At 34.9% G+C, this 16,392-nt stretch overlaps 1 protein-coding gene across 2 annotated transcripts in view; it reads right to left on the bottom strand.

The window, feature by feature from the left end:
- Window positions 1–16,392, bottom strand: part of FAF1 (Fas associated factor 1) — a 176,387-nt gene that overhangs the window by 81,876 nt on the left and 78,119 nt on the right. For both annotated transcript variants that reach the window (XM_054072454.1, XM_054072453.1), the window contains one exon: window positions 5,529–5,615. In XM_054072454.1, the coding sequence (XP_053928429.1) occupies window positions 5,529–5,615 (87 nt within the window). The remainder of the gene's footprint in view (window positions 1–5,528; window positions 5,616–16,392) is intronic.

Raw genomic sequence — 16,392 nt, 5'->3', positions numbered from 1 at the left:
CTTTTATCTAGCACACTGTTTATGGGAATTTTCCTTAGGCCCTCCACAACTCACTAACAAACGCCATGTGGATCTGCTCTTCTAAAGAAAGGCCCTGTACTTTCAGATAGGAGGACTATCTCAGCAAAACCATCAATGCTCTAGACAAGTTGTGGTTAGGAAAATATGAGACATCTAGAGTCAACTGCACTCCCCTCTAAGCACAATTCTTTGAAGTTTCTTCTTTCCCCAAAAGATAAGAGATTAACAGAAGCACCTGCTCTGAAAGACGAAATTTGTTTGATCCATGATAACAAACTGGCCCATCAGAACAGTCATAAAACACTTTCACCGCCTCACTAACTTCCAATACACCTGTGTATCTCCAAATCAATCCTGCTACTCTTCCCCATGAGAAACATAAGATTAGTTTCAAAATTCTATGATTTTATTGACCATTTAAATTCTGGGAGGAAATGAGTTATGAAAACCAGAACCCTTTTTACCATAACTAAGAAAGGTGATCCTAACTTTCACAGATTTCTGAGATCACGGCTACTGCCATCCAAATATCCTTAGCATCAACCAGAGCAAAGAGCGCATTTCCTACGTCTTTCATTTCCAAGATCTCTAACAGCTGAAAAAGGCAACGTTAAAACTGGACGACAAGAAGCAGAAGTGCAAGCAGAACACAACAAATGATTTTTTCCATCAGGACCCAACACGGTTAAGAATGCTGAAAACTGAAAGCGTTTTTTTGTTGTGTTTTTGTCTATTTGTTTGGGTTTAGGTTTTTTTTTAAATCACACACTACTAGACTGACTTGTACTTTTAATATAACAATACAATGGGTTTTGTTCTTCAGTGTGCACTGCTTGCACTTCCATAAGATTTATTATGCAGTGAGGAAAAAACCCTTCCCAAAAGGAATGCGACAGGTGCAGATCACTTCAATTGAGTTACTTTACATTTTAAAACTGGACAATCCTAAATAAATTCTGTTGTGATAAAAAAGTACAAAGATAAACTGGTTATCTCTGACAAGGTAATTTTTACATAAATTAAATTAATTTCAATTACTTTATCTTAATAATTATAAATAGAAAATGGATAAGAGGGGGTAAAAAAAATTGTGCATGAATGACTGTAACCTCCCTGTTTATTCTAGGGAAAAAACATGATTCATCATACTTCATCCACATAAAACCATCCAAGCAATGCATAAGTCGAAGTCAGAAGATTATTTAAAATACAGACATTTAGGAACTGTTTACCAAATGACTCTGTAACTCAAAACTATACCATATTCCTGAACCCACATAACAAAGCAGACTGCAAGTATTCTTCTACGTATTGAAAATTAAAAGGATTCTGTCATATATACTCTACTGTTCTACTGCAAATGATTGACAAAAGTCACAGAAGAAAAGTAACATACTAAACAATTAACACTGCAGATAATCCAAATTATAATTAAGATATTCTCACACAGAAAAAAATAGTTAAGTACGTATTTTAATTTAAAGATAGTCAATTTTATTCTTCTGATCAATAGAGACTTTATCTGTTAGGACTATTCATTCTTTCATCATATCAGTTCAGGGGGAAAATTCTAAATGATTTGGTAGCTGTAGACATGGCATCCATTACAATTAAACTGCCAGTGTATGTAAACCTCACGACTTTTTCTCTTATCACAACAACAGCATGCAGTAACGAACTTTCTGTTCAGAAACCCTTTGTAACATCTGGAAAGGGAAAGAAATATATACTCTCAAATACTAATTACTCAGATGCTTAATACTCAACCTCTTCAAAAATCTGGAGATCAGCCAAAAATTGTCATAAATGGTTTGACTTTGTACTAGAACGCTATTTATTGGCATTCTTAATTTCTGCCTGTGCAGACAGACTATGCTTAGTACTTAGCAATGAAAAAGCTAAACATAACAGCACCGCTAATTAGATCATGCATAATTGTTTGAGAATTTTGATTATTACCTAGAAGTCTTTATTAAATTCAGCTAAGGGGAATGTCAACCACATCTGCCACAGCCACCACAGAACTGAAGGTGGTCTTGTTCACAGGGGATGATGCAGAAACTCAAAACGTCTGTGGCTACACACAACACATCTGAAATGCGACTCTTCAGTAGTGCAGCTGAATAACTTCTTGTAGACCTACTTCTGCCTAAACTAATATTGTTTGGCTTCTCTATACAAAGAGGCAGCACAGTAACTTGTCTTGAAATGAGGAGAGGGTACGAAGTCTTGACCAATTGTACTGTTTGGGGAAAACAAAGCGTTATCGGCAGTAAGTGGAAAGAAGGATGCTGAGTTCCTCTGTACGGTATCTGCATGTGAGCGCATAGTTAGAACACTGAGCACTTCATTCTGTCTTTGTCTCTCTCTCGTTCTCTCTCCCTCTCTCTCTCTTCCCTTTCCCCTCCCAAACCTAATTCAAAACGTTTTACATCTTTTTAATGCAGAAACGTATTCCTTTTTAACAAGGTGACTGTCGTTAATTATGAAGAAGCAGACATTTCTCATCACTATGCTGACAAGACTTAAAATAATGAACTAATTAATAAAAAAGTTTTGGCTTAAATACTGAGAACAAAAACAGCCCAAAAACAACCCCTCTCCTTCTTTCCAAGTAAGTGTTGCTATTCTACACTACCAAAAAGAACAGAAACATAAGAGACAAAAACTCATCCTACCATAATAAACAAAAAAACAGGGGGATGGGGTGGATTTTTACCTCAAGCATACATGTGCAAAGCTAATATCCAAAAAGTCATCTGTTCTAACATAAATAAAATCACAATGATTTCATGTATAAACAGTAGCTAAAACACTTATGACTGATGTCAGATCTCTTTTTATATGCACACGTATTTGAAGGTTGCTCATTTCACTCGGCAACAGCAGCAACTACCAGTGGAAGTTTAGAAGTTCCACAAATGTATTCCACTTCTTTTTGCTATATTTTAGAAATGTTAGTAAATCATTCTGGCTTGGTTTTCATTATACAAGCTCAGCAACATTAATGTTGTTACTATAGCTACAATAAAAATAAAGATTGAAAACAAACTGTAAACTATTTAAATTATATATATACCCCAAACTAGACAAATTAAGCTTTTAATGTGATTAAAGTTTTACTTCTGTACACGTGTTAAAAAAAATACTTAAACTCATACACGTACTTTGTCTGAACTCTAAGGAGAAGAACATATATAATTCCTGACGTTAAAATTATTCAGACATGATAAAAACTAAAACCATGTTCCTGCTGAATGGTGTAAAGAGATTTCCACAGTCTACATAGGCCTTGTTTCCCACAATCAAACTGTCACAGCATGAAAACATTCTCCTGCATGTGGAGGTTTTGATACCCATTTCCCTGGTGAAAGTGCAAAAGGATCTGAAAGAGTTATTGACAATTCATACAGTATCTCATATTTCATTAGATAGTACAAGCAGAGAACATATCTTAACTCTGAGGGGAGATGAAGCAACAATGTTTTAAATGACTATTGACTCCACTAAATTTCCTGATAATGTCAGAACACTGTGGTCTGTCAGGTTCATAAGATGATACAGGAATCCAATTATGCGAAGTCTATTTAGTTGTCCTGTTTGCTAAGCCAAAGGTTAACGAGAACTGCACTGAAAAAACCTCCTGTGGTATTACAAAGTATTTCTTATGCAGCATAACACGTAAATGAAAAAGTATTTTAATCAAGTCTTTCTTTAACTCTTTAATTGCAACAAAGTACTATACAACACCGCAAATTAAAAACTCATAATGGAAAAAGTGATTTTAGAGATTTGCCACTGAACTAAAGACATCATGACTAATTACTGGAGTAACTATTACCAAATATATCTAATTTGCAAAGGAAAAAATGTTCAGATCACAGAATCATAGCCATTGCTAACATTAAATCTTTATAAACAATAAGCTATGACCTCTAATTTTAGACAGAAATTAATTATATTTTTGTTGGTAACACATTCAAATCTGTTTACACAGCTGACAAGTCTCAGCTGCACCAGACTCAAGCAGTGAGCTTTGAGGACTCTCCTGCTTTGGAGCAGATGACTCAACATTCACCGATTTCATTAAAGATGAAAAGGGGAAAAATTCACCTGCAACAATGTCACTTGTAAAAACAGACTTATGAGTTTTACATATGTGAGGTATCCTATTCAAAAGAATGGGGGTGGGGGGAAATACGGGAAAACCTAACAGCTGTGGGAAAACGGATTAGAAGTGTTGAGTTTCCAATTCTTTTTTGGGCTAATGTAAACTAATAAAATGTTAAAATGGATCCACATTTCAAAGACTGTAATTACCACATGACACCATGCTGTTATTTCAGATCTTACATCTATTGTCTCAGATATGCTCTTGAATACATGGACATAGATTTACCCACCTCTCTCATACTTAACTACTGTTTCAGCAAACACTACCACAGACATATTTTACAAGTATATTAGAAATTCAGACAGTCTTTGCCTTTTTTTTCCTTTTTTTGATTGGCATAAATCCTTTAAAAAAGCAGCAGTCGTAATGCAAACAGCAATTCTCCCTTTACAAGAAGAGAGTAGAAATGGACAGGAAAGTAATGCATTGAAGATAATGCTAATATGTAGAGAAAGCAAATCCCAATTCCATTTTCACTTTGTAGAATGCTCAAGTTCAACCTCTACTTTAAATGAACATTTTTATTTTTTTAAAAAAACAGAAATCTTAGTTTTTCCATATTTTTCTCAGGTCACAAAATCTACATACAACACAAGTACATAACTACTTCAGCCTTTTCTTCTTTTTTAAATAAAGGCAGACCTCACTAACTGGCATTTGGAACTTGGTATCAGAAGAAAATTATCTGAGCAAAACTGAAAGACATGCTGTAAAACACACTAAGGACAACCACACAAGGAAGCAAGTCTAATATTTAAGGGAATTCTGCAGTGAAGTCCAACAATTTAATGAACTTGTAGGAAATTTACTGTCAGATGATTCTGTTACTGAGGGTACACACTGATTTCAGCTAAGGTTTCCTTCCATTTCTAAATAATGGTAAATCTAAAACCTGCAAAATACACTTGAAAACTGAATAGATATTGTACTGTATACACGTTATTTAATATTTTGAAATGTAATCTTCCAAATGTCCACATATTTTTACTGAGCCAGCAAGAACCAAAGTAGATACTTTAAAAGCAAGTGAAGCTCTCTCCACTTTTTTTAACAGGAACATCTCCCGCTTAAAGCGAGCCACAAGCTTAAGAGTGCCAGTGATCCAATGGACACAGATGAGGAAAATATCTTCTACAGTCAGAATATGTGTGAAAAACAGGACTTTTCCTGAAGTTCAATCATTGCAAAAGATCTCCTCAAATTCCAAAATTATTATGTTATAGTAAGTTACTGCAAAAAGGCCATTAAAAGCTATTGGGTGATTCTGATCAAAAAAAACAAGTAAAATCAGTTATTTGTAGAGAGAAATTAAATGAGAACCAAGGCTATTTACCGAGTCGTCTGTGGCAGACGGAGGCCAGCCTTCCCATAACTGGTGACGGACAGGGATACTAGTTAGGTCATACACATTCCGCTTTACCTAGTAAAAAAGGAAAAAAAAATTAAAAATCAGAACTTGTACTAACAAAAGCATAAAGGGCAATTGCATTATTTTAATCACAATCCCCAGCTGTTTATTTTATTTTTTTTTTCCAATTATTGTAAATCAGGCTCCTCCCACACTCCAAGATCCAGATCTGTTCCACAGGTTTACATACAGTACTGTTGAATTTCAGCGCTGCTGAACCCAACTGAACAAACTACGTTAAAGAAAAAAAAATCTATAATGTATAATTCATAATGATTCATTATTACTTAAGTATTATAAATGTGTAAAACAATCCATTAAAAAATTTGCACAGTAGAAAGTATTTCAAAGTAATGAACAAATTGAGGGGATAAAGGAGGTAATAAAAAAAAATCTGTTACTGGTGTTACTGGTTAATGCATTCTATTTCACCTGAAAATTTCAGGTCCATGCCACATTTAATGCAATAAGAAATACAACTAGTTTCTTAAACAGGATCCAAAAATAAGTGAGGGTATTAAACATGAAAATTGGAATTAATAAGCACATTTTCAATGAAGACAACACATTTCAAATCTTTACTAACAAAATGCAAATAAACTAATTTTTACATCAACTCTTTTCTCATGCTATTAAAATACAAGTCGCTGCCATTAATCTTCTCACATGATGGTTGTCAGGAGGAAGGGAGGAGGCAAGGAAGAAAGAGTTGAAAATTTTAAATACAGGAAGAATGCTGCAACATGCAAGACTTACAAAACTCTTTCCACAAAAACATTCACACATAAAAAAGCTGGTATGTTTTATCAGAGGTTTTGTGATAAGCAGTTCATGAAACCACAAAAAGAAGTTTTTTTTTTATTTAGGATAGAGAGTGATATTTTAAATTCAGAGTAATATCTTATACCTGACTGTAAAGATCGCACAAGCAATGAGCACATGTAAATATTGCCCAGCTGGATCAAAACTGTGGACAATAAAATGCTTACAGCAAGCAATGCTGGGTTTTGGTTTATCTTCCATAAAACTGCTACATGGGAATACAAAGTCCTCCCATACCTTCACAGGCCTATTTTAATTTTCAAGTACAGATCTCAAAAGCCTATACTACATCCAAGAAAACATTCCCAAATAGATAAAAGTAAGGTTTGGTTCATTTTACTAATACTTTACACAATCATTCACTAGACAATATGTGAGAAAGTCAGAAGTTCTGTGTCCCATTCCCAGCCCTATGAGGGCAGTACAGTGTAATGGTAACAGACACACTAACCAAGTGTTTGACACATTAAAGTAAAAGGTATTGAGGTAGATGGGCAAGATTTGACTTAACACAATTGCCAAGACTGCTCCAAAACCTGTCCACTGATGCCTTCTTTAGCTTTTCATTTGTTCACTTGTCAGCTGGGAAGAACCAACAACTAATTGTATTTTAACTTCTGCTATGAGTATTACCTTTAATTCTGTGAACTGAAAAAAACCCAAAACATAGTTGTTGGTGGAAAAGATCGTTGAGCCAGCACGTTCCTTGCAGTCCAGCGCACTTACCCCAAGTTAAGAACTTTCTCTGAACACAAAAAAATGGTTAAAAAAACCCCCAACTACTAACATAATCCCTACATTCAGAAGTTTCACATTCAAGAAATGAATGAAAGATGATTCTAAACTAGCATTGTAACAGACATAAAGCAATTAAAAAAAGAGTGATACACTGCACAGACATTTTTCATCACTCGAGCCTACTTATTAATCAGCACTTGCCATAGCACAGTTGAGGTTTGAATACACAGTAGGGTAATATGGTAATACAAACATATTAGATGTGCATATGTTCCCTCAAAATCTGTCCTTTATATTTAGTACAGAATGTCCATGCAACATCTAGCAGAAGATATTAATCTAAAAATGTGTTTGCATAATGAAAAAGTACCAAAACTCTTTTTAGCTCTTTAGAGAGAAATGCTGTATGGACCCTTTTTCCTCCCCACACACATTTTGCACACAGTTCAAGCACATTAACACATGGGTGAAGGCTACAGGTGCAGACATGAAGTGGGAAAAGAGCTCTTCTAATCATTGTAAATATCCTAAGGGGTATGAGGGAAGAGGCAGAGATTTCCACACATACACTTGCTCACAAATGTTGATTTGGGACATGTTCTTCAAGGACTCCTCATGGTGCTGCTGCACAAGTTCACCAACTAATAAATGCTATTGAGAGAATTCAGTGCCCCTTAGTGAAAACAGTGAAGGATTGCTTCACAATTCTGGGCAGCTTTAATATAGTGGCATGGGATTATGAATTAATATTGTTAACTAGGCTATGCAGATAATAATTTAAATACTATCGGGTCAAAGCTTTATCAATATAAATATTCTGCACAGATGAGTGGAAAACAATGGCTTCAATTTATTATCGAACAGCAAGATATATCACTTCCAACTCTGATTCTACAACTCACTAAAGGATGGGTGCCAGATGATGTGGCTTCCTTATCCGGACATTTCAGATTCATAACATGTTGGATTTTCAGCTCAGCTTTACACTCATTGTATGTTGTGGAGTCATCAAGATCTCTCTCTTTTTTTTGTAAAACTGGTAAATTACACGTACACCTGATAAATTTTATGTTAATTTTGGTTTTGTTCAGGAATTTTTGCAGGGAGAATGAGCTGGTAACTCTGTTTCAATTTAAAAAAATTACAACTATGTTTTAATTAAAAAAAAACTAAAACAAGAACACTAGTTAACTTCAGATACAGAACGCTGAAGTACTTACTAACAACGAAAGCAGACTCCATATAATAGTGCTTCTTCATATTTAAGCAAGTTGCCATGCTTTAGAATAATACTATACCTTCATTATTTAAAACTCATTTAAATTAATTTCAAATACATACATATGGTATATTCTTATATACATGTGCATATGTACACACACATGCACCTGTGAAAAATGGAATTACAGAAGACCAAACTCTTTAGAACTTGCCATATGATCTCATTCCTACTGTTCAAAACAAACAGCCTTTCTTCACTGCTTCTTAACAAGAAGGTAGCCCGCTGAGCAGTATTCGTTTCGCAGTAGTATCAAGGTAAAGAGATGTCATTACTCCATACTAACCCCACAACAGCCTATCAAAATGTAACAATACTGATCTGTGAATACGGATCTTGGTATTTTTGTTTTCTTGCATTAAGTACCAGGATAAAACGTCCCCATGAGATAATGTTCTTGAATTACATATAAAAAAATTCTTTACTGTTTTATAAATAGTTTTATAAAACTCTAAAACCACACGTTTTGAAATAAAAGGTGAAACTTTCTTACAGAAATGTGGGATCAATACAACTACATAATATTGTTTTCAAAAAGCCATTAGAAGTAAAGAAAAATAACTCAGAAGTCACATTCCTCAAATTCCTTTTTAATTCCAAAGTACAACAGAAAGGCATTATGAAAAAAACAGTATTTCCCTTCTTTCATTAACTCATCTGTAACTGCACTGAATTCAATAACATTCCTCTGCTATTCTAAGCTTGAAAGGCATGCTCGGGGTAAAGTGTTATGTTGGTATAAAGCACAATGCCAGACTGATGTGCTGGACAAAAGTGATCAAAGTTGAAGTAATTTTAGCCAACGCACAAGTATTCTGCTGCATTATTCTACCAGAATGACATCTGTTGAGCAACTCGTCACAGAACAAACTAGTTGTTATAGACAGGCCTGGTCGGGTAGGGGACCATGTAAGACTTATTAGAGTAATGTTTGACTAAACAAACTGCTTGAGTTAAAATCATAGCTGGATTTGGAATTCATGCCAAAGCAGTCCTTTTTCAAACAACAAGCCACAATCAATTATTTAAGATAAAATAAGCTTACTTTTAAATAACGATTTAATTTTAGGTTTGTTTGATAATTAGAATAGTATTACAAAAAGCAGACTGCAAAACATTTTAGAGACTAGGAATATTTACCCATCAAGCATAGAAAACTCCTTTTCTTCATTTATTGATGTAATTTCAATTTAAAGTTAAAAATTCTGTAAGGAGGAAAAAAAAAATCTAAAGATCTGCAAAAAGCAGAACCACAAACTGCTTCTTCGCTAGGCCAGTGGAATAAAGACATACAGCCATACTCTGATGCAACTGAAAAAAGTTATCATAGTAATGACAAAGTCTGTGACAAAGCTTTTATTTATAAATTCAGACAACATTGATAGGAGGGCTGGAATCTTTATAGATTTATGTAAAGCAAACTAACTTCTAGTGCCATCCATGGAGCTACATTTCTTGACAAACATTTTGGTCCCTCACCTTTGATCAGTTTGAAATACTAATTGGTGGTATTGTCTCTGTGCAGCCCAGAATTTCTTTTCATAATGTTCAGATGCCATGGCGACTGGCACATTACTATGGCAGCCACCCTTCAGATTATAATCTTTAGAATATATGAGATCATTTAAAAACAAATGAAAGGCACATCTATTTGATTCCACAACTCAGCTGTGAACAGTATCAATAAAACCAATTAAACCAAAAAAATCCCCCATCTACTTCAGATGCAATTGTACTTAGAAAGTTACGTATAATTCCTGCAGAATACCCTGCCTCGCATCTGTACACCGATGCTGAAGAAGCACGTGATGTTTTTTAACTTCAGCTTACTTCCACTAGTGTTACTCAGAATGGAGCTAAAATACTAAACAATTTTTAATACATTAAGAAAACCTGTACATCCAAGAAACCATCACTCTGAGAAAACTGCAGCTAAAGGCAGAGCATTAGTTTCTTATCTTTCACTGTTTTCTTAAGTAGATATGGATGTTGCTTTACCAGGACGGTTAAACACAAAGGATACGCTTTGTAGGTATGAAGTTAATCCAACATTCAAAGCCCTTCCACATCCATATTAGTAAGGATAAAATGAAGTAAAAAGTATCACAGGGCAAGAAGTCTATACCAGGTAATGTGGTGATGACCACCCTCTGGTGGTTTCACTTGCCAGGAATAAGTAGCTATCTTCTTATTTCTGAATTAGAAAAACCTGAAATCTACTGTCAAACAAAAAAAAAAAAAAAACCAACCAAACACATACTGAATTGTTAAAAAAAAAATGAAATATTACACTGAATCATCAAAGAACTGTCATGCCTGAATCAGTATCTTTGAATCACAACAGACCACAACAGAAGTTTAACAGTAGTTTCCCTCAGGCTGCTTTCTGCTTAGGCAGGTACAAAATTAATTGAAATAATGTAGATAATGAACTTTTGTTAGTCTTATTAGGAAATATAATTTATGCAAAGCTGCAAATTGGCCAAGATGCTAAAGACTGTTCCAGGCACGTAGGCAGCATGAAAGACAGTCCAAAAATGAGTGCATGAAAGGCAGACAAAAGGAGCAATAAAGTCAGAGGACTGTGAGGAATGTGGAATGTGAGTTGGGGGATGCGGGGAAATGAGATCAGATGCAGACAGAGCAAGGTTGCATGGGGCAGTGACAGTAAAAGGAGAATCTTGACTTTGACATTGCAACAAAGAAGCCAAGACGAATAAGCAAAATTTTCAGGGGACAGTAATGATGTGAATTGGGCAACGACTGAAAGAAATGCGAGGTAAGCAAAAGCAAAGGGAAATAAAATCAAGAAAGACGGAAAGAAAGGAGGCAAAACCAGCTAATGCAATGGTCTTCAATATTATAGAGGAAAGCTTTTAATATATACGTCAGACAAAATTCCACCAACTGATAGTAAAAAGCATGGAGAATCCAGGAGGAACAGAAAACAGGGACAGAGTCTACTAGGTTTCTAAGCAAAGAGAAGCATTCAAGGTGATAAAATGGTGAATTTGAAAGAACCAAATCATAACATCATTATGCTACACATTGTTATGAACAAAGATGATGGGTCAGATAAAAGTGTGATTTCAGTTAACTATGGACTAACTATGAAAAACTCACAAGATGTAAAACTAGAGAGAAAGTGTTTGAATCAGCATCTTTGCCACAACCTCTTGCAATAGATTAGGTCCACAGTAGTAGTAAAGAGACAGGACAGAAATGGAAGAAGTAAGGAGAGGAATGAAAAACAAAAAACAAGTGACCCATACTTAGAATTTTCTCATTTTTTCCCCAAACTGTCCCAGAGAAAAAGTATTTTGCATTTTATCAGAAAAGATTATCAGCACTCAATGAGAAAATGAATTTCTTAGCTTTAAAAAGTGATACGTGCAGTAATTCTTAGCCAGCTATCTGCCAGGAGGATACAGTACATTACTTGCTACATGTATATAAACCACAATGAACATTAGCACCCAAACCAGAGCTCTCAGGTCACTTCATGCGAGATTCATTTGAGGTGAATAGCATAAGTCTTCTCCATTCACAATTTTGTTTGCATTTTTGTATCTCCAATACAAATACAATAAATTATTATAAAATATAAACAATGAAGGTTATTTAAATTAGAAAATTTTAATTTGCTGCAGAATTAAAACGCAGCAAATTAAATTCTACCATAATTGGTTTTAGGTCAATGTCTGAGCTATACTACTTGCTTATTCTATCATGGCAAGTAAAACTGAAGCTGGTGAAGAGCACCAAAACCTGTATATTTCCTGCAAGTAAGTATTCTCTTCCCTCTAATTAGGACTGTTTCATTTTCCAATTAAAACCAACGTGCAATTTCAAATCTTCCGAAAGGTTTCTCCTAGGAGAACCCAGACGTCTACTCTACATCAACCACATACACAGCAGAGTTCATCAGCAAGTTACAACACAAAAAAACCCAACAAAAATCAACAGAAAATTTTCTGCTGAGTGTTTGTGTACCACTTTCCTGCAATTAAAGATATTTTACTTACACGTTCAACTTTCACTTCAGATTTTATGGAACAGTGTTTGAACCAAAATATACCCAGTTTAACCTACTGTTAAAACCAGGCTGTATCGTACTGTAGTACTCAGTAAATGTTGTGTCAGTATCTTCACTAAAAAGCTTGGTGAGTTCATGGTATAACCATTCAAGTTACCTTAGGTCTGGAAAATAGTGTGTGATTTTTATGACACTGTGCTGCTAAGAGTTCTAACAAAGATGATTATGTCACATTAAACACTAGGTAAAGCCCAGCATATACATTTTTTGATGTTTCCAATTCTTTTAATTCAGTTTCTAGAAAAAGAGATTAAAGTAAATGAATTTTGCCTCTAATAATTAGAAAGGTGGAGTATGAACTTTATTTATTTAGGGATTAAATGATACTTTAACACAAATAATTTATGCTATTTCCAATCTCAGTAACGAGGCGAGGCAAAACAGGTAACTACTAAGAAGGACGGAGTGGCTGATTATCTGAGGGCAAAGTTATTTTGCTATTATACATTTTAAAATGGAGAAGGGAAGAAAAGTTTTTGGAGGACTCCATAAACAAACAACAAATTTAACAGAGAGATGATTCACCATAGTATTTTATTATGAGTTATCCCATTTAGGAAAATAAGAAGCTAGACATGAGAGCTGACTTCCCAGTACCACTTCCAAAAAGGCATATGGATTCTTTCCTCCCCAACTAAGCACTTGCAGCCTCATTCGCCCAGATTTACATCCAACGTGGTAAGTCATCAGACAAAACAAAAATGTTCAATTCCACAAAGAGATTATCTACTCATTTTATATCCTCACTGAACTAGCAAGAGATTTTCTCAAATTCAGCCTCCTGCGCAGACAAGGTCTGAGGCTCGAGATTAATCTGAGCTCTCTTCAAACTACCAGATATTACTTTTTGACACTGATTTAGACCTACCATTTTCCCAGGCTGCAGCTAGTTGCAAATATTAGGTGTATTTCCTATGCCTCTCATTTTGCTCTCACACCACCTCTTCTCTGTAAGACCTACTGAGGATACTCAGTATGAATATCTGAAAATAAACTCTCCCACGTAACATGAAACACAGCTACACAATGCAGGATGTAGAAAATGCAGCAAAAAATAATTTTAATAAGACTAGCTTATTAAAAAAGACAAAAACACTTGTTAAAGACGAGAATAATGGAGTCTTGTATAGTTCAAATGAGGAGGTTGCTTGATGCCTAAAAAACACATACATGAGACCCATTGTAGTACAGTGGAGATAGCTCTCTGTATATCTAAACAAATAGAAATTCAAGTTCTACATACAACTGTTTCACTGTCTTCAGAATGCTGATTTACTTTTCAGTGCCTCAGTTTTCTGCCAGGATAAAAAACCACATTTTAATTCCAAGTAATAAAATAACCCTTTTGCTGATCTCCGTCTTTAAATACCTAAAATTAGGTATCCCTGTAGAAGAGTATTAATTCCTAGGTCAAAGTTAGAATCTTCTGAACTTGATGCAGAAGTTACCGATTGCTGCTATATGGCCTGCACTGTGCAAAGGTTCAGCCTACATAATTATTATTAGCCATTGCTTGTAGTGCCTAGGAGACCTAATTGTGATAATCCCCTCTGAACTTAAAACCACATGACCCTTTGAATTTTTTAATAGAAGGTTAAAAGAAGAAACAAATTCTTATAGAAGACGAAGGGAAAACACATTCTTAAGAAATTGAGGCAAGAAACATGAGTATTAAAAAAAAAAAAAACAGGAAAAGAATTATTTTAGCAGCACACAAGCATGAGTTTGAAATAGAGCACAAAAGAATTAGCATGTGAGCAAGCTGTGACATTAGAGATTGAAAGGAAGATGTGGTTAAGGTTAAAAGAGATCAAACAACAAAGACTTGCTGCCAAAACAATTTTACAAATTTAGTTGAAAATGCCTTAAAGACTTCTGCTAACAAAATAAAACTGATGATAATACTTGAAGTTTATTGTTTGTTTGTTCACATACAGTTTACTGACACAGGAAAGATAAGTTTTGAAGTTCTAGTTTGTTTTTCCATTCAGTAGGAATGGTCATTTGAGAAAACACACTTCCTAGTAACCTGAATGAAGCAGCACTGCTCTGTGAAAACTTTTAACGGACCGTTATGCACATTATGAAAGACAACAGGCAACTGCTACTAAGTCATCTATTACCAGATCACTATTAAGAGGCAACTACTGTTTTGCCAATGCACACAGTTGCAAAACAAAGGGTAAATAGAGTATCTAATATTGTTCCCCAAAGGAAGAATACTAATTTGCTGTAAAAACCAGAAAAATTACCAAAAGATCATGACTGCTAGCATCCCAATTCCAGCTGCATTAATGTCCTAAAGTGCTGATAAATTGCCAAACAATAGGTATTTTATTTCTATTAAAGAAAAAGACTCCTTTACAAATATCAGGACAAATTCTGGAAGTCCATACTCATGCAAGATCCTGTATCTGGCCGGAAAAGTTAGACTTGGCTTTTACTATAGAAAACGTTACTTTTATTAACTGCTTTAGTAACCGCTTCCCAGCAGATTTCAGAGTGCTTCACAAAGCATGGTAAGAAAATTAAGTGACATCCAGAGGGTTATTTTGGACTCTGCTGCAGCAGCATACAAGGCTGTAACAGAGCTGCAGCTAGACAGATAACAAAGATTATACAAGATGAATTGAGGTATCTGTAGAAAGAAGGCAGGAAAGACTGATTAGAAAAAGCATAAAATAGAAAAGCAGGATTACTAATACCAGCTCCATGATCTTTGGAGCTAAAAAAAAAAGTATATGAAAACCACTAGTTGAAACAGCTGGTCTACTAAAGGCAACAGAAGACTGCATCAGGGTAACACTTTATATCTGGGCTATATCTTGACAAAAGAGATCATGGGAAGTCAAGAGACAAGTAATTTCATACAGATTGCATACCCAGCAGACATAATAGATAAACCTAATAGATTATCTCAGTGAATAAATCAGTAACTTGAAGGGAAAAAAAAAACCCAAAAGCATGACACTGATCATGAAGTTAAGGCCCTGATTGAAAACAGTAACTTGGATCTAAGCTATTTAAAATTTGCATGAAAACACAATTTATTGCATTAAAATTTGCATGAAAACACAAATTGGGGAAAGGCTTAAAGAAATTAAAGAAATAAATAGACTAAATAGACTAACTGCATATCCCAACATCTCTAAGACCTACCAGAGCCAGGTCTAGAAGCTACTTTCCCTACTGGTAATGGTAAAATATGAACAAGTTTGGGAATTAAGAAAAAATCCGCATATCAGTTAAAGAGGCTTGATCCCAGCTTGTTGATATCACACGTGCCCATATTCAGACTACCACAAAAACAAGCTCCTCTCTTTCGATCTGTTCCACTTCCTTTGTCAGAATCAGTGTGCAAACTCTCAGCAGAAGTCTGTATTAATCTTCCCTCTATCTTGCACTGGCTGTGTTGTTTCGTTTTTAAGGAAGTATTTGTCATACTAAGTTATAGCATAGTGAACATTCTGGATATAACCAAGTCCCTACTCATAAAAACCTTAAAGATTATTTCTAGGGTTTGAATTACCACTAGAAGTGATAGAGTCAACGTGATTCTTGCAGCGGAGAAAAGATCTGTTACATTTTCATGGCTGTCATGTTCTGAACAAAAGAAAAATGTAGACAAATTTATTTGAAGACAAACACTCTCATCTTCATTTCAAAAGGAACTGGTTTGTAACAGCCTAAGCGTGATAAGTACTTATACCTGTCTTTCATCACTTTTCTACTTGTGCATTTCACATGCATTCATTTCAGTCACTTCAATGAGTGGTAAAATAAACGGTTATTTCACGAATAAGGAGACGAATGGAATTTAGATGTCCAATTCTTGCTGCATTTAGTAATAGTAA

The sequence above is a fragment of the Cuculus canorus genome, chromosome 8 (genome assembly GCF_017976375.1).
Source record: "Cuculus canorus isolate bCucCan1 chromosome 8, bCucCan1.pri, whole genome shotgun sequence".
NCBI lineage: Eukaryota > Metazoa > Chordata > Aves > Cuculiformes > Cuculidae > Cuculus > Cuculus canorus.
This window is presented reverse-complemented; position numbering and strand designations above follow the sequence as displayed.